Source organism: Leucopleurus acutus, assembly GCF_964270905.1.
Source record: "Leucopleurus acutus genome assembly, chromosome: 2".
In the NCBI taxonomy this organism is placed as follows: Eukaryota; Metazoa; Chordata; class Mammalia; order Artiodactyla; family Delphinidae; genus Leucopleurus; species Leucopleurus acutus.
This window is the reverse complement of record NC_139143.1, coordinates 117,977,926-117,995,919: the sequence shown is the minus strand read 5'-3', so window position 1 is coordinate 117,995,919 and position 17,994 is coordinate 117,977,926. Positions and strand designations below refer to the sequence as shown.

General features: G+C 34.6%; 1 protein-coding gene across 1 annotated transcript in view; it reads right to left on the bottom strand.

Moving 5' to 3' along the window:
• Positions 1-17,994, bottom strand: part of COL24A1 (collagen type XXIV alpha 1 chain) — a gene marked incomplete at both ends in the record, with an annotated part of 398,127 nt that overhangs the window by 199,318 nt on the left and 180,815 nt on the right. The window contains one exon of the mRNA XM_082834714.1: positions 14,486-14,530. Within this exon, the coding sequence (XP_082690840.1) occupies positions 14,486-14,530 (45 nt within the window). The remainder of the gene's footprint in view (positions 1-14,485; positions 14,531-17,994) is intronic.

Here is a 17,994-nt window from a genome sequence, read left to right as displayed (position 1 = left end):
GCAGACAATAGGAGTGGGAAAGTGAAGGTCTTTAGAGGTGATAGAAACAATGGCATAAATAAGTGGGTTACACTGAAGGTATGTTGAATGACCTGGTTTGGCCTAGTAAGTTGGGAAGTGTGAGAAATAACAACTATAAAGATAGGTGAGGTATACATTGTGGGAGTTCTTAAAAGTCAGGGTGAGAAATTCTTACAACCCATATTCTTAAGGCCTTTATAGACTGATGTCCCCCCCTTATAATCTACTAGGTCCCATTCCCCTAGCATTTTTGGAGAAGCTTCTATTATCTAGGTCTTTCCTGATTTTAGTGATTATAAAATTTCTAATGGTATTATCAACATACCAGAAAAACATAGATTTTGTCACATAGTTTTTCCAAAACCCATTAATCAGAAAAAAAAAAAACCACAAAGAAAACCAAAACTGAGCATATAATCTCTGTATCTCAGCAGCTACTATCTTTCTACCTGGAACTGAAGAAATGAAAAGGTTACAGTCTTACATAAAGTTTTCTATAAAACACAAAGCTGGCTGTATTTATCGTTAGTAGAAAATCCAGATTTCATTTAATTATTCTTCCTATAGTAAAAAGAAAGAGCATTAAATGTTCCATACATACTTATGAGCAAAAATGCTGTGATGCTCTCCATCAGGCTGCTTTGTTGAATTGATGAAAAAAAAGAGACGTTTCAAAAACAGAAGATAGAGTGCAAATGCAAAATATCTCAACCTAATATAGGAATAGGTATACAGGGGAATACCTATATCCTCCTGTATACAGGGGAATACAGGTCTAATGACATTCCCTTAGAACTTTGTCCAAAGTAATGACAGAAAAACTCACTAAAACTTAGTATGTGGAAATCCTTTGACCCTTAAAACAGAACTTCAAAAAACACGTACAATGTTCAGAAAAATGGTTCTAGTGAACATGTGCACATAAAGAGCAGAATTCATTGTTCTTGGAAAATATTTCCTGGTGAGATTCTTAAGTATCTGTTAAGGAAAACGAACAATAAATTCTAGTAGGTTACTCTGCATATACATGTGGTCTATATAAATGCAAATTAATTCACTATGTTCACACTTAACATACAAAATCAATGCCTGATTGCAACACAATCTGTCTGCTAGTTTGAATCTGTTTTCTGGTTTGAAAAAAATTACATTTGTGTTTAGTGATTTTTTTTTCTGCTAATAATAAATGACTAATAATAAAGCAGAACTGCATATGGCAGATTGATTTAATAAAACTGGTGTATTCCAAGTAAAGTATGACCTTCTAGAAAAGGAAAGGGCAAACTAAAGCCTGTCGGCCAAATCCTGTCCACTGTCTGTTTTTGTAAATAAAGTTTTATTGGGAACATAGCCAGACTCATTCATTTACTTACTGTCTATGACTGCTTTTGCACTCCAATAGCAGAGCTGAAACGTGACAGAGACTGTATGGCTCCAAAGCCTAAATATATGTAATATTTGGCTCTTTATAGAAAAATTTCCTGATTCTTGTTTAGGATGAATGTAAACCTTAAATTTCAAAAAGTAGTTACATTGGTTACGTAGATCTTACTTTTTTTTTTTTTTAAGTCAGAGCCACAAGATTTTTTAGTAGCCTTACTCTCAGATTTTAATTCTGCATTCACCTTCTCAAGCAGTAGCACCAATGCGAGGCCCAAGGCAACCTTAACTCTAGTTCCTACCATTATTTCCATCAGTCCCTCCTATTCTTTGATATAAACAAATGAGGTATTATCTATCATATAAATTCTAAGCATAAAAACACCACTAGATATTTTTGCTATTTTAATTGATGTGTTAATATCTAAATAAAAATAGGATAGTGCACTAATAAAAGAAAATAGTGTAGTTTCTAGGCAAACAGCGATTCAAGGGAAGTCCCCCTTCCAACCAAAGTACCACCTCCAGAGCTCTTCTATATAGAAATCTAGCTCTAAAGGATTACTGCTTTGTAGTATCCCTACCTAAAAAAATAGTAACACATTTTTAGCCAAACAAAGGCATAGTTTCTCTATCAACATATATATCTTTATGATGACTGTCAAAACAATTTTTACTTCCTTGTCTTAGAGTATCTTATATAACATGATTAGTGTTTGGGCAAAATTATGTGTAGAAATCTTTACTCAGTTTCAAGAAGTTAAATCACTTAAGGATCAAGCCTTATTTAGCTGTATATCTAGCACACAGTAAGTTTTCAATAAGTACCTTCTAATGATAGAATAAACAAAAGAAGTTTACTAGTGTCTTTCATTTTTGTTGGCTGTAAGAAATCACAATATCCTTCCAGAACACAGTACATGATGAAGAACATGTGAGATACACATATGTGTAGACAACTAATTTACTTCAAATCGTAGGATAATAATTTTTAAACCTGTTAGGATTCTGAATCTTCAGTCCCAGGTTCAAATACAGAATTATATTTTAAGGATTTTTAAAAATAATCCTTAGGAGCAAATCCTTTAAAACCAAAGGGAACTAAAAAATGCTTAATTTTTTTTATCAATTCTAAAATAGGTAAAGTGATCAAGTTTATATTTTCATAGTCAGAAGGCTAACAGGCTTAGTGCCCTAGGCAGTATACACACTGAATGTTTACATCTTAAAATGAGTGATGTTATTGTGACGTTGGAGGCACAAAGTTCCATTTAAATTTCTCTTTTATTTGGTTCCTTTGAAGTAGTTTATTCTAATTTGGGCAATCTGAGAGACTTTATTAGACTAAGAAGAGTACTTTCGTTTATTACTCTTTAACATGACATGTATGATAAATACCTTGTTCCCCATATAACTCCATATATGTTGGATCTCATTCCTTTTCCTAGAATATTTTACTTTTTAATGTAATTTGATTTATATTTAATAAGGATAAAGAAAAATATACTTAATATAAAATAAAGTATAGAGAGGGCAGACAGCAGAAGCAAAAAGAATTACAATCCTGCAGCCTGTGGTACAAAAACCACATTCACAGAAAGATAGAGAAGATGAAAAGGCAGAGGACTATGTACCAGATGAAGGAACAAGATAAAACCCCAGAAAAACAACTAAATGAAGTGGAGATCGGCATTCTTCCAGAAAAAGAATTCAGAATAGTGATAGTGAAGATGATCCAGAACCTCGGAAAAAGAATGGAGGCAAAGATCGAAAAGATGCAAGAAATGTTTAACAAGGTCTAGAAGAATTAAAGAACAAACAAACAGAGATGAACAATACAATAAATGAAATGAAAAATACACTAGAAGGAATCAATAGCAGAATAACTGAGGCAAAAGAAGAGATAAGTGATCTGGAAGACAGAATGGTGGAATTCACTGCTGCAGAACTGAATAAAGAAAAAAGAATGAAAAGAAATGAAGACAGCCTAAGAGACCTCTGGGACAACATTAAACACAACAACATTCGCATTATAGGGGTCCCAGAAGGAGACTAGAGAGAGAAAGGACCCGAGAAAATATTTGAAGAGATTATAGTCGAAAACTTCCCTAACATGGGAAAGGAAATAGTCACTGAAGTCCAGGAAGCACAGAGAGTCCCATACAAGAAAACCCCAAGGAGAAACACGCCGAGACACATAGTAATCAAATTGGCAAAAATTAAACACAAAGAAAAACTACTGAAAGCAGCAATGGAAAAAACGACAAATAACATACAAGGGAACTCCCATAAGGTTAACAGCTGATTTCTCAGCAGAAACACTACAAGCCAGAGGGGAGTGGCATGATATACTTAAAGTGATGAAAGGGAAGAACCTACAACCAAGATTACACTACCCAGCAAGGATCTCATTCAGATTTGATGGAGAAATCAAAAGCTTTACAGACAAGCAAAAGTTAAGAGAATTCAGCACCACCAAACCAGCTCTACAAAAAATGCTAAAGGAACTTGCCTAAGTGGGAAACACAAGAGAAGAAAAGGACCTACAAAAACAAACCCAAAACAATTAAGAAAATTGTAACAGGAACATACATATTGATAATTACCTTAAATGTGAATGGATTAAATGCTCCAACCAAAAGACACAGGCTTGCTGAATGGATACACAAACAAAACCCATCTATATGCTGTCTACAAGAGACCCATTTCAGACCCAGGGACACATACAGACTGGAAGTGAGGGGATAGAAAAAGATATTCCATGCAAATAGCAATCAAAAGAAACCTGGAGTAGCAATTCTCATAACAGATAAAACAGACTTTAAAATAAAGAACGTTACAAGAGACAAGGAAGGATACTACATAATGATCAAGGGATCAATCCAAGAAGAATATATAAGAATTATAAATACTTATGCACCCAACATAGGAGCACCTCAATACATAAGGCAACTGCTAACAGCTATAGAAGAGGAAATCGACAGTAATACAATAATGGTGGGGGACTTTAACACCTCACTTACACCGATGGACAGATCATGCAAACAGAAAATTAATAAGGAAACACAATAAATGACACAATAGACCAGATAGATTTAATTGATATTTATAGGACATTCCATTGAAAAACAGCAGATTACACTTTCTTCTCAAGTGTGCACAGAACATTCTCCAGGATAGATCACATCTTGGGTCACAAATGAAGCCTCAGTAAATTTAAGAAAACTGAAATCATATCAAGCATCACTTCTGACCACAACCCTATGAGATTAGAAATCAATTACAGGGGAAAAATTGTAAAAAAGACAAACACATGGAGGCTAATCAATATGTTACTAAATAACCAAGAGATCACTAAAGAAATCAAAGAGGAAATCAAAAAATACCTAGACACAAATGACAATGAAAACACGATGATCCAAAACCTATGGGATGCAGCAAAAGCAGTTCTAAGAGGGAAGTTTATAGCTATACAAGCCTACCTCAAAAAACAAGAAAAATCTCAAATAAACAATCTAACCTTACACCTAAAGGAACTAGAGAAAGAAGAACAAACTAAACCCAAAGTTAGCAAAAGGAAAGATATCATAAAGGTCAGAGCAGAAATAAATGAAATAGAAACAAAGAAAACAATGGCAAAGATCACTAAAACTAAAAGCTGGTTCTTTGAGAAGATAAACAAAATTGATAAACCATTAGCGAGACTCACCAAGAAAAAGAGGGAGAGGACTCAAGTCAATAAAATCAGAAATGAAAAAGGATAAGTTACAACAGACACCGCAGAAATGCAAAGCATCCTAAGAGACTACTACAGTCAACTCTATGACAATAAAATGGACAACCTGGAAGATATGAACAAATTCTTAGAAAGGTATAACCTCCCAAGACTGAACCAGGAAGAAACAGAAAATATGAACAGACCAATCACAAGTAATGAAATTGAAACTGTGATTAAGAATCTTCCAACAAACAAAAGTCCAGGACCAGATGGCTTCACAGGTGAATTCTATCAAACGTTTAGAGAAGAGCTAACACCCAACCTTCTCAAACGCTTCCAAAAATTTGCAGAGGAAGGAACACTCCCAAACTCATTCTATGAGGCCACCATCACTCTGATATCAAAACCAGACAAAGATACTACAAAAAAAGAAAATTACACAACAATATCACTGATGAATATAGATGCAAAAATCCTCAAGAAAATACTAGCAAACAGAATCCAACAACACATTAAAAGGATCACACACCATGATCGAGGGGGGTTTATCCCAGGCATGCAAGGATTCTTCAATATATGCAAATCAATCAATGTGATATACCATATTAACAAACTGAAGAATAAAATCCATATGATCATCTCAATAGATGCAGAAAAAGCTTTTGACAAAATTCAACACCCATTTATGATAAAAACTCTTCAGAAAGTGGGCATAGAGGGAACCTACCTCAACATAATAAAGGCCATATATGACAAACCTACAGCTAACATCATACTCAATGATGAAAAACTGAAAGCATTTCCTCTAAGATCAGGAACAAGACAAGGATATCCACTCTTGCCACTTTTATTCAACATAGTTTTGGAAGTCCTAGCCATGGCAATCAAAGAACAAAAAGAAATACAAATTGGAAAAGAAGAAGTAAAACTGTCACTCTTTGCAGATGACATGATACGATACATAGAGAATCCTAAAAATGACACCAGAAAACTACTAGAGCTAATCAATGAATTTGGTAAAGTTGCAGGATACAAAATTAATGCACAGAAATCTCTTGCATTTCTATACACTAATGATGAAAAATCTGAAAGAGAAATTAAGGAAACACTTCCATTTACCACTGCAACAAAAAGAATAAAATACCTAGAAATAAACCTATCTAGGGAGAGGAAAAACCTGTACGCAGAAAACTATAAGACACTGATGAAAGAAATTCAAGATGATACCAACAGATGGAGAGATATACCATGTTCTTGGATTGGAAGAATCAATGTTGTGAAAATGACCATACTACCCAAAGCAATCTACAGATTCAATGCAATCCCTATCAAATTACCAATGGCAGTTTTTACAGAACTAGAACAAAAAATTTTAAAATTTGTATGGAGACAGAAAAGATCCCGAATAGCCAAAGCAGTCTTGAGGGAAAAAAATGGAGCTGGAGAAATAAGACTCCCTGACTTCAGACTATACTACAAAACTACAGTAATTAAGATAATACGGTACTGGCACAAAAACAGAAATATAGATCAATGGAACAGGATAGAAAGCCCAGAGGTAAACCTACACACCTATGGTCAACTTATCTATGACAAAGGAGGCAAGGAGGTACAATGGAGGAAAGACAGTCTCTTCAATAAGTGGTGTTGAGAAAACTGGACAGCTACATGTAAAAGAATGAAATTAGAACACTCCCTAACACCATACACAAAAATAAACTCAAAATGGATTAGAGACTTAAATGAAAGACTGGACACTATAAAACTCTTAGAGGAGAACATAGGATGAACACTCTTTGACATATATCACAGCAAGATATTTTTTGATACACCTCCTAGAGTAATGGAAATAAAAACAAAAATAAAAAAAAATGGGACCTAATGAAAGTTAAAAGCTTTTGCACAACAAAGGAAACCATAAACAAGATGAAAAGACAACCCTCAGAATGGGAGAAAATATTTGCAAATGAATGATTGGACAAAGGATTAATCTCCAAAATATATAAATAGCTCATGGAGCTCAATATGAAAAAAACAAACAACCCAGTGCAAAAATGGGCAGAAGACCTAAATAGACATTTCTCCAAAGAAGACATACAGATGGCCATGAAGCACATGAAAAGCTTCATGTGAAAAGCACATGAAATTATTAGAGAAATGCAAATGAAAACTACAATGAGGTATCACCTCACACCAGTTAGGATGGGCATCATCAGAAAATCTACAAACAACAAATGCTGGAGAGGGTGTGGAGAAAAGGGAACCCTCTTGCACTGTTGGTGGGAATGTAAACTGATACAGCCACTATGGAGAACAGTATGAATGTTCCTTAAAGAACTAAAAATAGAATTACCATATGACACAGCAATCCCACTACCGGGCATATACCCAGAGAAAACCATAATTCAAAAAGACACATGCACCCCAACGTTCATTGCAGCACTGTTTACAACAGCCAGGTCATGGAAGCAACCTAAATGCCCATCGACAGATGAATAGATAAAGAAGATATGGTACATATATACAAGGGAATATTATTCAGCCATAAAAAGGAATGAAATTGGGTCATTTGTAGAGATGTGGATGGATCTAGAGACTGTAATACAGAGTGAAGTAAGTCAGAAAGAGAAAAACAAATATCGTATATTAACGCATATATGCAGAACCTAGAAAAATGGTACAGATGAACCGGTTTGCAGGGCAGAAATTGAGACACATACGTAGAGAACAAACGTATGGACACCAAGGGGGGAAAGTGGCGGGGGGTGGTGGTGGTGGTGTGATGAATTGGGAGATTGGTATTGACATGTATACACTGATGTGTATAAAATGGATGACTAATAAGAAAATAAATAAATAAATAAACATTTAAAAAATAATAATAAAAAATAAAGTATATAAGCCTTTATATGCCTGGCTTTCAATAACTTCTGTGTTTTTAGTTTGTAGCACAGGATCATGTGTATCACTCATTTCCCCATAGATACAAATTTTGCCTTTTAGCTTTTATATTATAATCATGTGAATTAAAAAAAAAAAGTTTTCTTGCTTTTTCCTTAATAACCACTTACATGTGATTTATTCTTGGTCTACCTCTTATCACATTTGGTTTTGTGATATGAACGATTTTCCGTAGTCATTATTTTTCCCATACTCTTTAATTTTCGTAGCTGTAGAAAAAAAGTTCTATAGGACCACATCTAATATAGTATTTGCTATTTTCTTAGTAACTTATTTTGCTTTTTACAAAACAATGTCATAAATGTCAGGAAAATAGGGTATCTTATAGTCCAAAAGACTCAAAAATCCTTCTACCTTTGTAAGCACCTCAACTGTTCCTAGAAATTTGCTGACTCCATTTGCTTGGATAAATCTCTTGTGTTTGAGATTTAAAAACTATTGGTATCTCATTTCTAAAGTAATAGTTCACCTTGGACCTGGTTTTAGAGAATGGTAGGGTTTTTAGAATTGTTTACTTCACTTCTCTTCAATTTACCTGGAATTATAACATTATATATCTTCTCTGTTCATATCCACTAATATGTCCACACACTTTCTGTATCTCCCCTTTTGATTTCACTGATTGATACTTTTTTTTTAACATTCTACACTTTCACAGACTTAATAGTATAGTGAAATTAATTCACTTAATTGACTAAATGATGCTATTAAAACATTTCAAAGATGATAAATGTCAAATACATGATCCTAAAACATAACAATTTAACACAAACATGTTTTTGAGACACTTGTCAAACCACCATGTGGTAATTGGGGCCCCATAATTTTCAGCTTCATACAGTAATAACAGAACAATATGTATTCATTAAAAGACAATTAGAAATCTTCACTTCACTGTTAAGAGGAAGCATGGGGATATGGAGAAGTTAGTCATAACTCCTTTTCAATCCCAGCTCTGCTACTTTACTATCTAACTTCAGACAAGTTTAACTTCTCTGAAACATAAGTTTTCTTTTGTATAAAAAAGGAATATTTCCCAGTGTCTTTTGTAAAGATTAAAAGATACAATATATGCAAAGTATCTGGCAGATCACAGATTTTCAATAAATTGTAGCTATTTTTTTTTATCATTTTCAGGTATACATCCTTCTTGTGATGGAATGCATCGTGGATATACATTTCATATAGCTTTCCATTCTCTGAGAAAAATTACCACACCCTGCCAGGTAGGAAATATACACAGCTTTGCAGTGTGCTACAGGTATGTGCAGCTTGAAAACAGAAGGGAGTAGATGACATTTTTTAAGATAAAGGCACTACAGAGGCCCTACAGAGGGGCAGTTGATAGAATTTTACTTTGTTCTTTCTGTTTGGCTAAATGGTGCCATCAAGCCTGGGACTTTTCCTCAAGGAAATATGAGTTACTTTTTATGATTTAGGTATGTCCACATAAAGCCACCATTCTCTTCTTAATGAAAGGAAGAATGGAACTTGTTAAATAAAATCAGCTTGTATCAAGTTTGATAATAATTTCACAGTAATGCTATGACAAAGCAGCACAACTAACCACTGTATCAAATGAGATTTTGTGTTGAGCACTTCTAAAATATTTTCTTCCAGATCCCTCAAAATCTTTTAAATCTTTCTAACCATTGATTCACAAAGATGCACTTCAAGGTTCCATTTAAAAACAGGACAAACTGATGATTTCCCGATGCAGAGAAAAGAACCTTAGAACTGGAATTAGAGAATTCACATTTGCTTACTAGCTGTGAATTTGAACATATCACATAACTTCAATAAATCTCAGTTTCCTCACTTATAGAATGGCAGTAAGATTTATCTTACAAGGGTTGCTTCAAGATTAAATGAGATAATAGGTCTTCAAAAAATAGACTTCTTTTAATTTCCCCCTCTGACTCCACCTCTACTTGGTCTTGAATGAATTGGTTGTAATCCAGTTTAGATTATAGATCTGTTATTAGATCTGTTCAGCCAACAGAAGTTCTCTGATTCTAAAGGTTTTATAATGAGAACTGGATTACCTGATTTTGAGGATTATGCATGGCCTTTCCTCTTCCTCTTCCTTTCTGTTCATCAGTCATTTACTATACACTAGCACACCAGGGGGCAGGCAGAATAACAGAGAGGACATGGTAGATCACTTATGAAATCTGCTAAATGGATAAATTAAGGAGTAAATGAGGTGAAATCAAGTAGTTGGATTATATTTTAAGAGAGATAAAGAGAGTCTGGTCAGAGTATAGGAGAATCATGAGGAGCTCTTCAAGTGGGCAGAAAAATGGCATCTGAATTTAATGTAATCAAGGTCACTTAATGAAAAAAAAATTCCAAATTTTAGCTTTAAAATAACAGACTAGAAAAGGATCCTGGGAGTGACTGCTGATCATTTTCCAAAGACACCCCAGTTTCCTTCTATTGAAAAAAGCCTGCATAGTTTTGAGTATCATCAAAAATAAAGAAAACATAAAGTTATCCCACTCATGAAGAAGGCTGTGGATCCACTGCCCCTAAAATATTTATTCTAGCTCTGTTTGTTCCAACTCCAGAAAGACAGCCAGAGAAAAGAAGCCAAATTGGCAGATGAGAGGAAGACTAGAAAACATTACAATTCTTAGAAAAGAGTCATAGATTCTTAGAATTGGAATTATCCTTAAACATCATAAATACCAATTCCTTACGCTTCCAGAATTCTCCTGATAATCATAAATAGTAATCAAAGGTCTATTATATGCTGGGGACTGACTAGAATCATTCCCTTTTATTGCAGCCTTTGTCCAAACTGTCACCTTAAACAGATCTCAAATACATCCACTTATCTCCACTGCCATCATCTGGCCTGTCATTTTTCTCCCTCGTTTAGTCTACTGCAATAGCATCCTAACTGGTTACCCTCTTCTACTTCTGCTGCTCACAACCATGTTCAAAGTTCCCAATCCACTGCTAAAGAGTGATCTTAAAACACAAATTAAATCATGTCATTGGCTTACTTAGAATACTTCAATGATTCTCCATCTACTTTAGGACCAAGTCCAAAATAATAAACATGGTCCTGAATAATTTGGCTCCTGCCTCCTTCACTAATACCACCTAATACTGCTTTTCCCTTGGTTCACCAAGGTCTATCCACACTGGCTTTCTTTCAGTTCCTCAAAACAGTTAAATGCTTTCCCGTTTAGAAACATCACATATAAGAATAACCACCACCACGGCCATTACAGCTAACATTTATCAAGTTTTCACTATGTGACCAGCTCTGTGCTAAGTGCATTATCATGTTTAATCCTCATAAGAAATTCTATGAGGTAGTTATTATTTTCGTACTTTTACTGTTGAGAAAACAAATATTTAGAGAAATTAAGTGACTTGTCTAAAGCAAGGCAAGGGGCACAGGTGGGAAGTATGTTATACTGCATATTCCAGGAGCAGTTTCCCCCCCCCCCCCACTCTTCCCAAGCTAACTCATACCATTCTTTACGGTCACAGCTCATATGGCATTTCAAAACAGTCTTCTCTCATCTCCTGATCTAAATTTGGCAACTTTGTCACAGTCTCTTAAAATTTTCATCTAGAGAAGGTATTTCAGTTTATAATTATATATTTTATGTGATTATTTATTTAATGTCTGTCAAACCTCTGATAGACTACAAAGTTCATGAAGGCAGGGATCAAATGTTCAATGAATGTGCCTGAATATAAATATCTGCTGAACAAATGATTGCAGAAAGTCATCCAAATCTAAGGATGAGGTGTTGAATCACTCTATGGAAGAGTCTGAGTGTTAGGAATTCTATTAAAATATTCTTGCCTACAAAAAAAGCTGTTCCCTTATAATGTCTATCCCTTATAATGTCTGTTCCCTTATAAGGCCGATATACTGATTTTAATTCTGGTCTCTTGACCAATACTGAAAGAGTATATTCTCTTCCCTTTTACAGCTCTTCAAATGCTTTCAGCCTAGAGAATTAAAGACAGAGAGGACTGGCAATTAAGGTGGGATAATTCCAGGTTTATTCATAAAAGAATGCTAGAACGTAGAGGATAATTTCTTTGAAATGAGAGATTTAGGGCACATTTATAGAAATTAATTCTTTGCCTATAGTAAGTAAATGCAAGAGGTATATAGACATGAGATGGGACCACTGTGTTTGGCACTCTCTATCACAAATTGGGTTCTAATTTGTATGAATCTAGAAAGGAACAAAACTGGAGGAGGCTATTAAAAGGGAATTAAATGACCATACAAAAAGTTTGGGAAAAATAAAAACTAGCTATGCAATTACAACTAACCTTAGATATCCCCAAATTACAAGACTGACATCATGAAGTGCAATCATATTTTCCCATATCTCTTGAGAGTTTTAACAGAACTCTGGATTAGATGAACTATATTTCTAAGTTTCTGAAATTAACACGATAAAATAGAAGTTGGGAATTATCAAGAGTCAAAAATATTCTTCAGGCATTTTATATATCTTAATTAATTCACTATAACCACTAGAGTTTTTTAAAAGCCTTTATCTCCCATCCTTAATGAGGAAGATGGAAACTCAAAGTTGGAAAAGGTTGGAAAGGTCCTTTTGTTTCATAACTTATCTGATGCCTAAAACCTCTCTATAAAATCTAGGCCAAGTGGCTTTCAGCTAATATTAAAATATCCCCAGCTATGCTAATTAACTTGATGGAAGTGGGGGGATCCTTTCACAATATATCTATATATATATATATATATATGTGTGTAACAAATCATAACATACATTTTAAATATCTTAAATTTTATTTGTCAATTATACCTCAATAAAGCTGGAAAAAAAATCCCCAGCATGGTATAATGCTTTGGATTTTGAGATCTGGATTCTGAGTTTGGAGCTATGGGTTTAAATCTTAGTTCAGCTATTGATCAGCTATGTAACTCTGAACAGGTTACTTACTGTGCTTCAGTTTCCTCATTTCAAAAACTGGAATAACAAAATGTGTCTTTTAAAATTGTTTGAGAATTAAACGAAATTCCACGATATAAAATATCACATAGCATTATGCCTGGCACACAGCGAATGGTCCGTAATTGTTAATTTCCCTCCAATAACAGAAATCTGCTTCCTGCCAAAATAGCCCATTTCCTCTTTGGACAGCACTGGTGATGGGTTCCTATACTATGTGGAACCAGGTCCAACATTATTAAGCAAATAAAACTTAGAAGTTTGATATGTGTTATTTTAAGAAAAGATGTTCTTCATTGTTATTTTAAGTTTGGCTACAAATTTTAGTTTATATATATTTTTAAGCAATTTGTCACTCAGAAATGGTAGAATTTCATTTCTTTAAATTTTAAAAAATTTGAATGACAGAGAAATACAGATTACATTCATACTTGATGAGAAACCTTGAATAACTGAATTGATATAAATACTCCATTGAAATTTCTCTCTTGGTTAAAAAAAAGGAAAAAAATATTCATCTTCTAGTGACTCAGGATTAAATGGTATGGCAATGATCTTTTAAGACTAAATGGATTATCTCCCTATTTTTATTAATAATTAGTGACAAAAATTAAGAGTATCAGAAATGTATTGCTGTTTTACTACCAGGCTAGAAAATATATTTAATTATTTAAGCTCACAAAACAATTTTTAAGAAAATTTATTTTTATTTAAGTTGTAAGATAGGTTATAGAAAATTATATTTGCTCATTTAACCTATTAAACAAATATTGTTATTAAACAGTATGACTTTCTTTGTGACAACCCAGCACACTCTGTAGATAAAGTCATTTGCCTTTCATTAATTTAATTCACCACTTTATATGTTATGTAGGTTCATTTGTCAGAGAATATTGTAGCTGACTTGTCCCATAGAAAAAAAGAAGATTACCCCTAACATACCTGATTCAAATACAACATGAAGCCTCCTACTTCCTCAATAATGTAAATTTAAACAAGCCAAACTTTCGAGGAAAGAAATTATGTTTCCCAATGACTTACCTCATGGTTTACTCCAATCTTTCAAATACAAAGAAAAATATCTTCCACCTATTATAATATTTTATGGTTTGATAATTTGTAGTGTTTTAATCATGAAAAACATTACGGTCAAATTTAGTTTGAGATGATCAGAACTAAATGTAAAGACCAAATATTAGATATAAGAATGTTCCTGAGATCACAAATGTAATTTATATTGGATAAAACTATCAGTATCTGTGTTTTCCCTCATTTCTCTTTTGTAGAGTAGGTTTTATTTGTCACATCACCAATGAATTTAAATTTGTAGTGGATAAGTATTTTGTATTCTGAATTTTATAAGCAAAGATCATGCTAACATGATTCCTAAAAATGCTCACAAGATGATTTAAAAGTTGAAGATAAGAGCATTAAATAAGCTTACTGTTTCACCAATCTTCCCAATGTTTCCTTGGTCTCCTACTTCTCCCTGTTAATAAAGAATATAAAGTTGCAAAAATGATTATTTTTCAAACAAGATTATTCTCAATATTGCTCCTGTTTTCATTTTAATGTAATTATCTACTTATAACCTAGAAAATCACACAGAAACTTTCAGTTATTCAAAACTCTTGTTACAGTATTTGTATGGAATGTAGTCTTTCCTGTATTTTCATTCAAATACTATTAACTTGTTTTCTTAAATTATATTCTTCTATTTATGACTTTTAATCAATTTTAAAACACTTTTACAAATAAAATTTAAAAAATGAAATATCTACTGAGGTATACTCTATAAATGGCAGAGTGGTAGGCTGCCACTGTAGAAGATACTAAGAAGAATGAAAATAAAGCCATTGTGCACAGGAACACTCTCTTTGCTTCAGCAGATAAGGTATCTCACAATGCTGAGCAGAACAAGTAGAACAGAACACACGCTACAGGTAAATAGTAAAGGAGTTCCTAGGCACAGGCACCCTGTGTGCGCGTGCAGCTAGAGCTGGCTTCACTGGAGAAGTAATGCATGTTCATAATCTTAACTGCAGTTCTGCCGTCCCTAAAGCTCTGAAAACCCAAAGTTTTTCACAACACATTTAGTGGCAAACTTAACCTAACTTGTGTTTATTTGATAATAATGCTTTTACCTGATCTGAGTGAGGCTACTTATAGTCTTGATATAGATTGATTAATCTGAACATCCTTACGTTTCACCATAGAAATATCAATGTGTCTAATTATGGTTGTGCTGTCCCATAGCCTGCTGGCAGTGTTAAGTAAAATACAGTATGTATGTGTGTGTGTGTGTGTGTGTGTGTGTGTGTATGTGTATATATATATATATATATATATATATATATATATAACCTTTTTAAAATCCAAACATTAATGGTTTCAAATAATAAATTATGAAACTGTATTTGAGTTGGGCCCTGAAGAATAGGTGATTTTTACACTGGTGATGAGAAAGAGCCATTTTTAGTGGTGAGGAATGGCATGAGCAAAGGCTGAACAAAAGCACAGATTAATGAAAGTAGAAGATTAAGTTCAGGGTACCACATATAGTTAATCTGACAGGAATGTACATTTTATTTATACCAGAGATAGGAAATTAAACCATCAACTGCTGCTTAAAAATTATTATATTGCAGTGTGGGGTAGTTAAACTCACTGAACAATACTGTAGCCACTCATGATATGTAGCTACTCAGCATTTGAAATTAACTGGTCTGAACTGAAATGTGATGTAAGAATAATATACACACTATATTTCAAAAACTTTGTATAAAAAATCTCATTAATAATTTTAATATTGATTACATGCTGAAATGATAATATTCTTATATCTTGGGTTACATAAGATATATTACTGAAGGGCTTTCCTGGTGGCACAGTGGTTGAGAGTCCGCCTGCCGATGCAGGGGACACGGGTTCGTGCCCCGGTCCGTGAAGATCCCACATGCCACGGAGTGGCTGGGCCCATGAGTCATGGCCGCTGAGCCTGTGCATCCGGAGCCTGTGCTCCGCAACAGGAGAGGCCACAACAGTGAGAGGCCCACGTACCACACACACACACACACACACACACACACACACACACACACAAATATATATATATATATATATAAAATGAAATTAATCTCTCCTATTTCTTTTCACTTTTTTTTTTTTTTTTTTTTACTGTGGCTCACATCTGTGATTCGTATTACATACTCTATTGGATGGTGCTGATTTTAAGCACTGAAACCTAATATTCATATAGGTAATCAGTTTGAAATAAACTTTCAAAGACTATAAAAATTTTCTTTTCTATTTCTGTACGCATTTAGATAAATAGTAAAGAATAAAACATTGTAGTAGGGGCTTCCCTGGTGGCGCAGTGGTTGAGAGTCCGCCTGCCAATGCAGGGGACACGGGTTCGAGCCCTGGTCTGGGAAGATCCCACATGCCACGGAGCAACTAGGCCCGTGAGCCACAACTACTGAGCCTGCGCGTCTGGAGCCTGTGCTCCGCAACAAGAGAGGCCACGGTAGTGAGAGGCCCGTGCACCGCGATGAAGAGTGGCCTCCGCTTGCCACAACTAGAGAAAGCCTTCGCACAGAAACGAAGACCCAACACAGCCAAAAATAAATAAATAAATATTTAAAAAAAAAAAAAACAAACATTGTAGTAGTAGGTTGGAAATCCTAGTTTTTGACTGATAGTTCATTAGACAGCTTTTGTAGAAAATAATGTGGCAGGATTTTATATATATATATACAAATATATACATAATATGTATGTGTATATATACATATATATAATTAATTTTCTTTTATTTTCTCCTCCTTACCCAACGCCCCTCTCAAATTCCAACTAGGGAGATGGACCCTTTGTGTTACGTAGTCTTAAGGGAGGTCTGTGTTAACAGGCAGAAAGCAAAAGTTGCTTGCAGATTACCCACATTCATGCTTTAATTTTCAAAAAGCCTGAATGTAGGAGATGAGTTGTCTTTGAGGGCAAAAAGAGACAGAGAGGAATAATTCCCCAGGCCTAGGGAGAGAATAGAGATCCTAGAGTTCTGTGAAAGGCAGTGACCCTTAACCAACCCCCAAGTGCTCCCCAAGAGTGCAAGGTTCCCCTAAGAAGGTACCAGGTCCTAGTGAATAGCTATGTAATACACCAAGGAAGAAATTTCAGAGACAAGTATGAGGACTGAACATTAAAGAACTTCCTTCACTTCCTAGGTAACACAGATGCCACCTAGATGCTGGTGTAATTCTAGGGAGAAGGCAGGATGTCAATAATGACTGAGATTTGTCTCTTGCCAGTTTGACTGGATGGTAGCTCACAGGTGGATTTCTTAGAGCTATTTGGCAGTACAGGGATTAAATACGGTAAAGGAGAATTAAGCCTTCTATTTATAAATATCATGCTTCTATTTTCTGGGAGTTTTTCTATGTAACCTGAGAGTCAGGTACACATACTCTCCCAAGATAATTTCAGCAACAGACATGCTGACATAATAAAAAATATTTTAGCTCATATTTCTTTATTAATTGACCTCAAAAAGTGTTGCTTGGTTTTTTCCTTAGTTTCTATATCACAAAAACGAAGAGTTTAAAATAAATAATGAACTCTAGCTTTAGCAATACATCTGTGATGCAATTCAATTTTTCATTGAATTTTAAACCTGTACAAAACCCCAATTTTTATAAGTTATTTCCTTTCAGACCTTAATGCTGTACATATAAAACCACTGCCTTACTTTATTTTTTTTTTGTTTTTTGTTTTTTGTTTTTGTTTTTTGTTTTGTTTTGTTTTGCGGTACGCGGGCCTCTCACTGCTGTGGCCTCTCCCGTTGCGGAGCACAGGCTCCGGACGCGCAGGCTCAGCGGCCATGGCTCACGCGCCCAGCCGCTCCGCGGCATGTGGGATCTTCCCGGACCGGGGCATGAACCCGTGTCCCCTGCATCG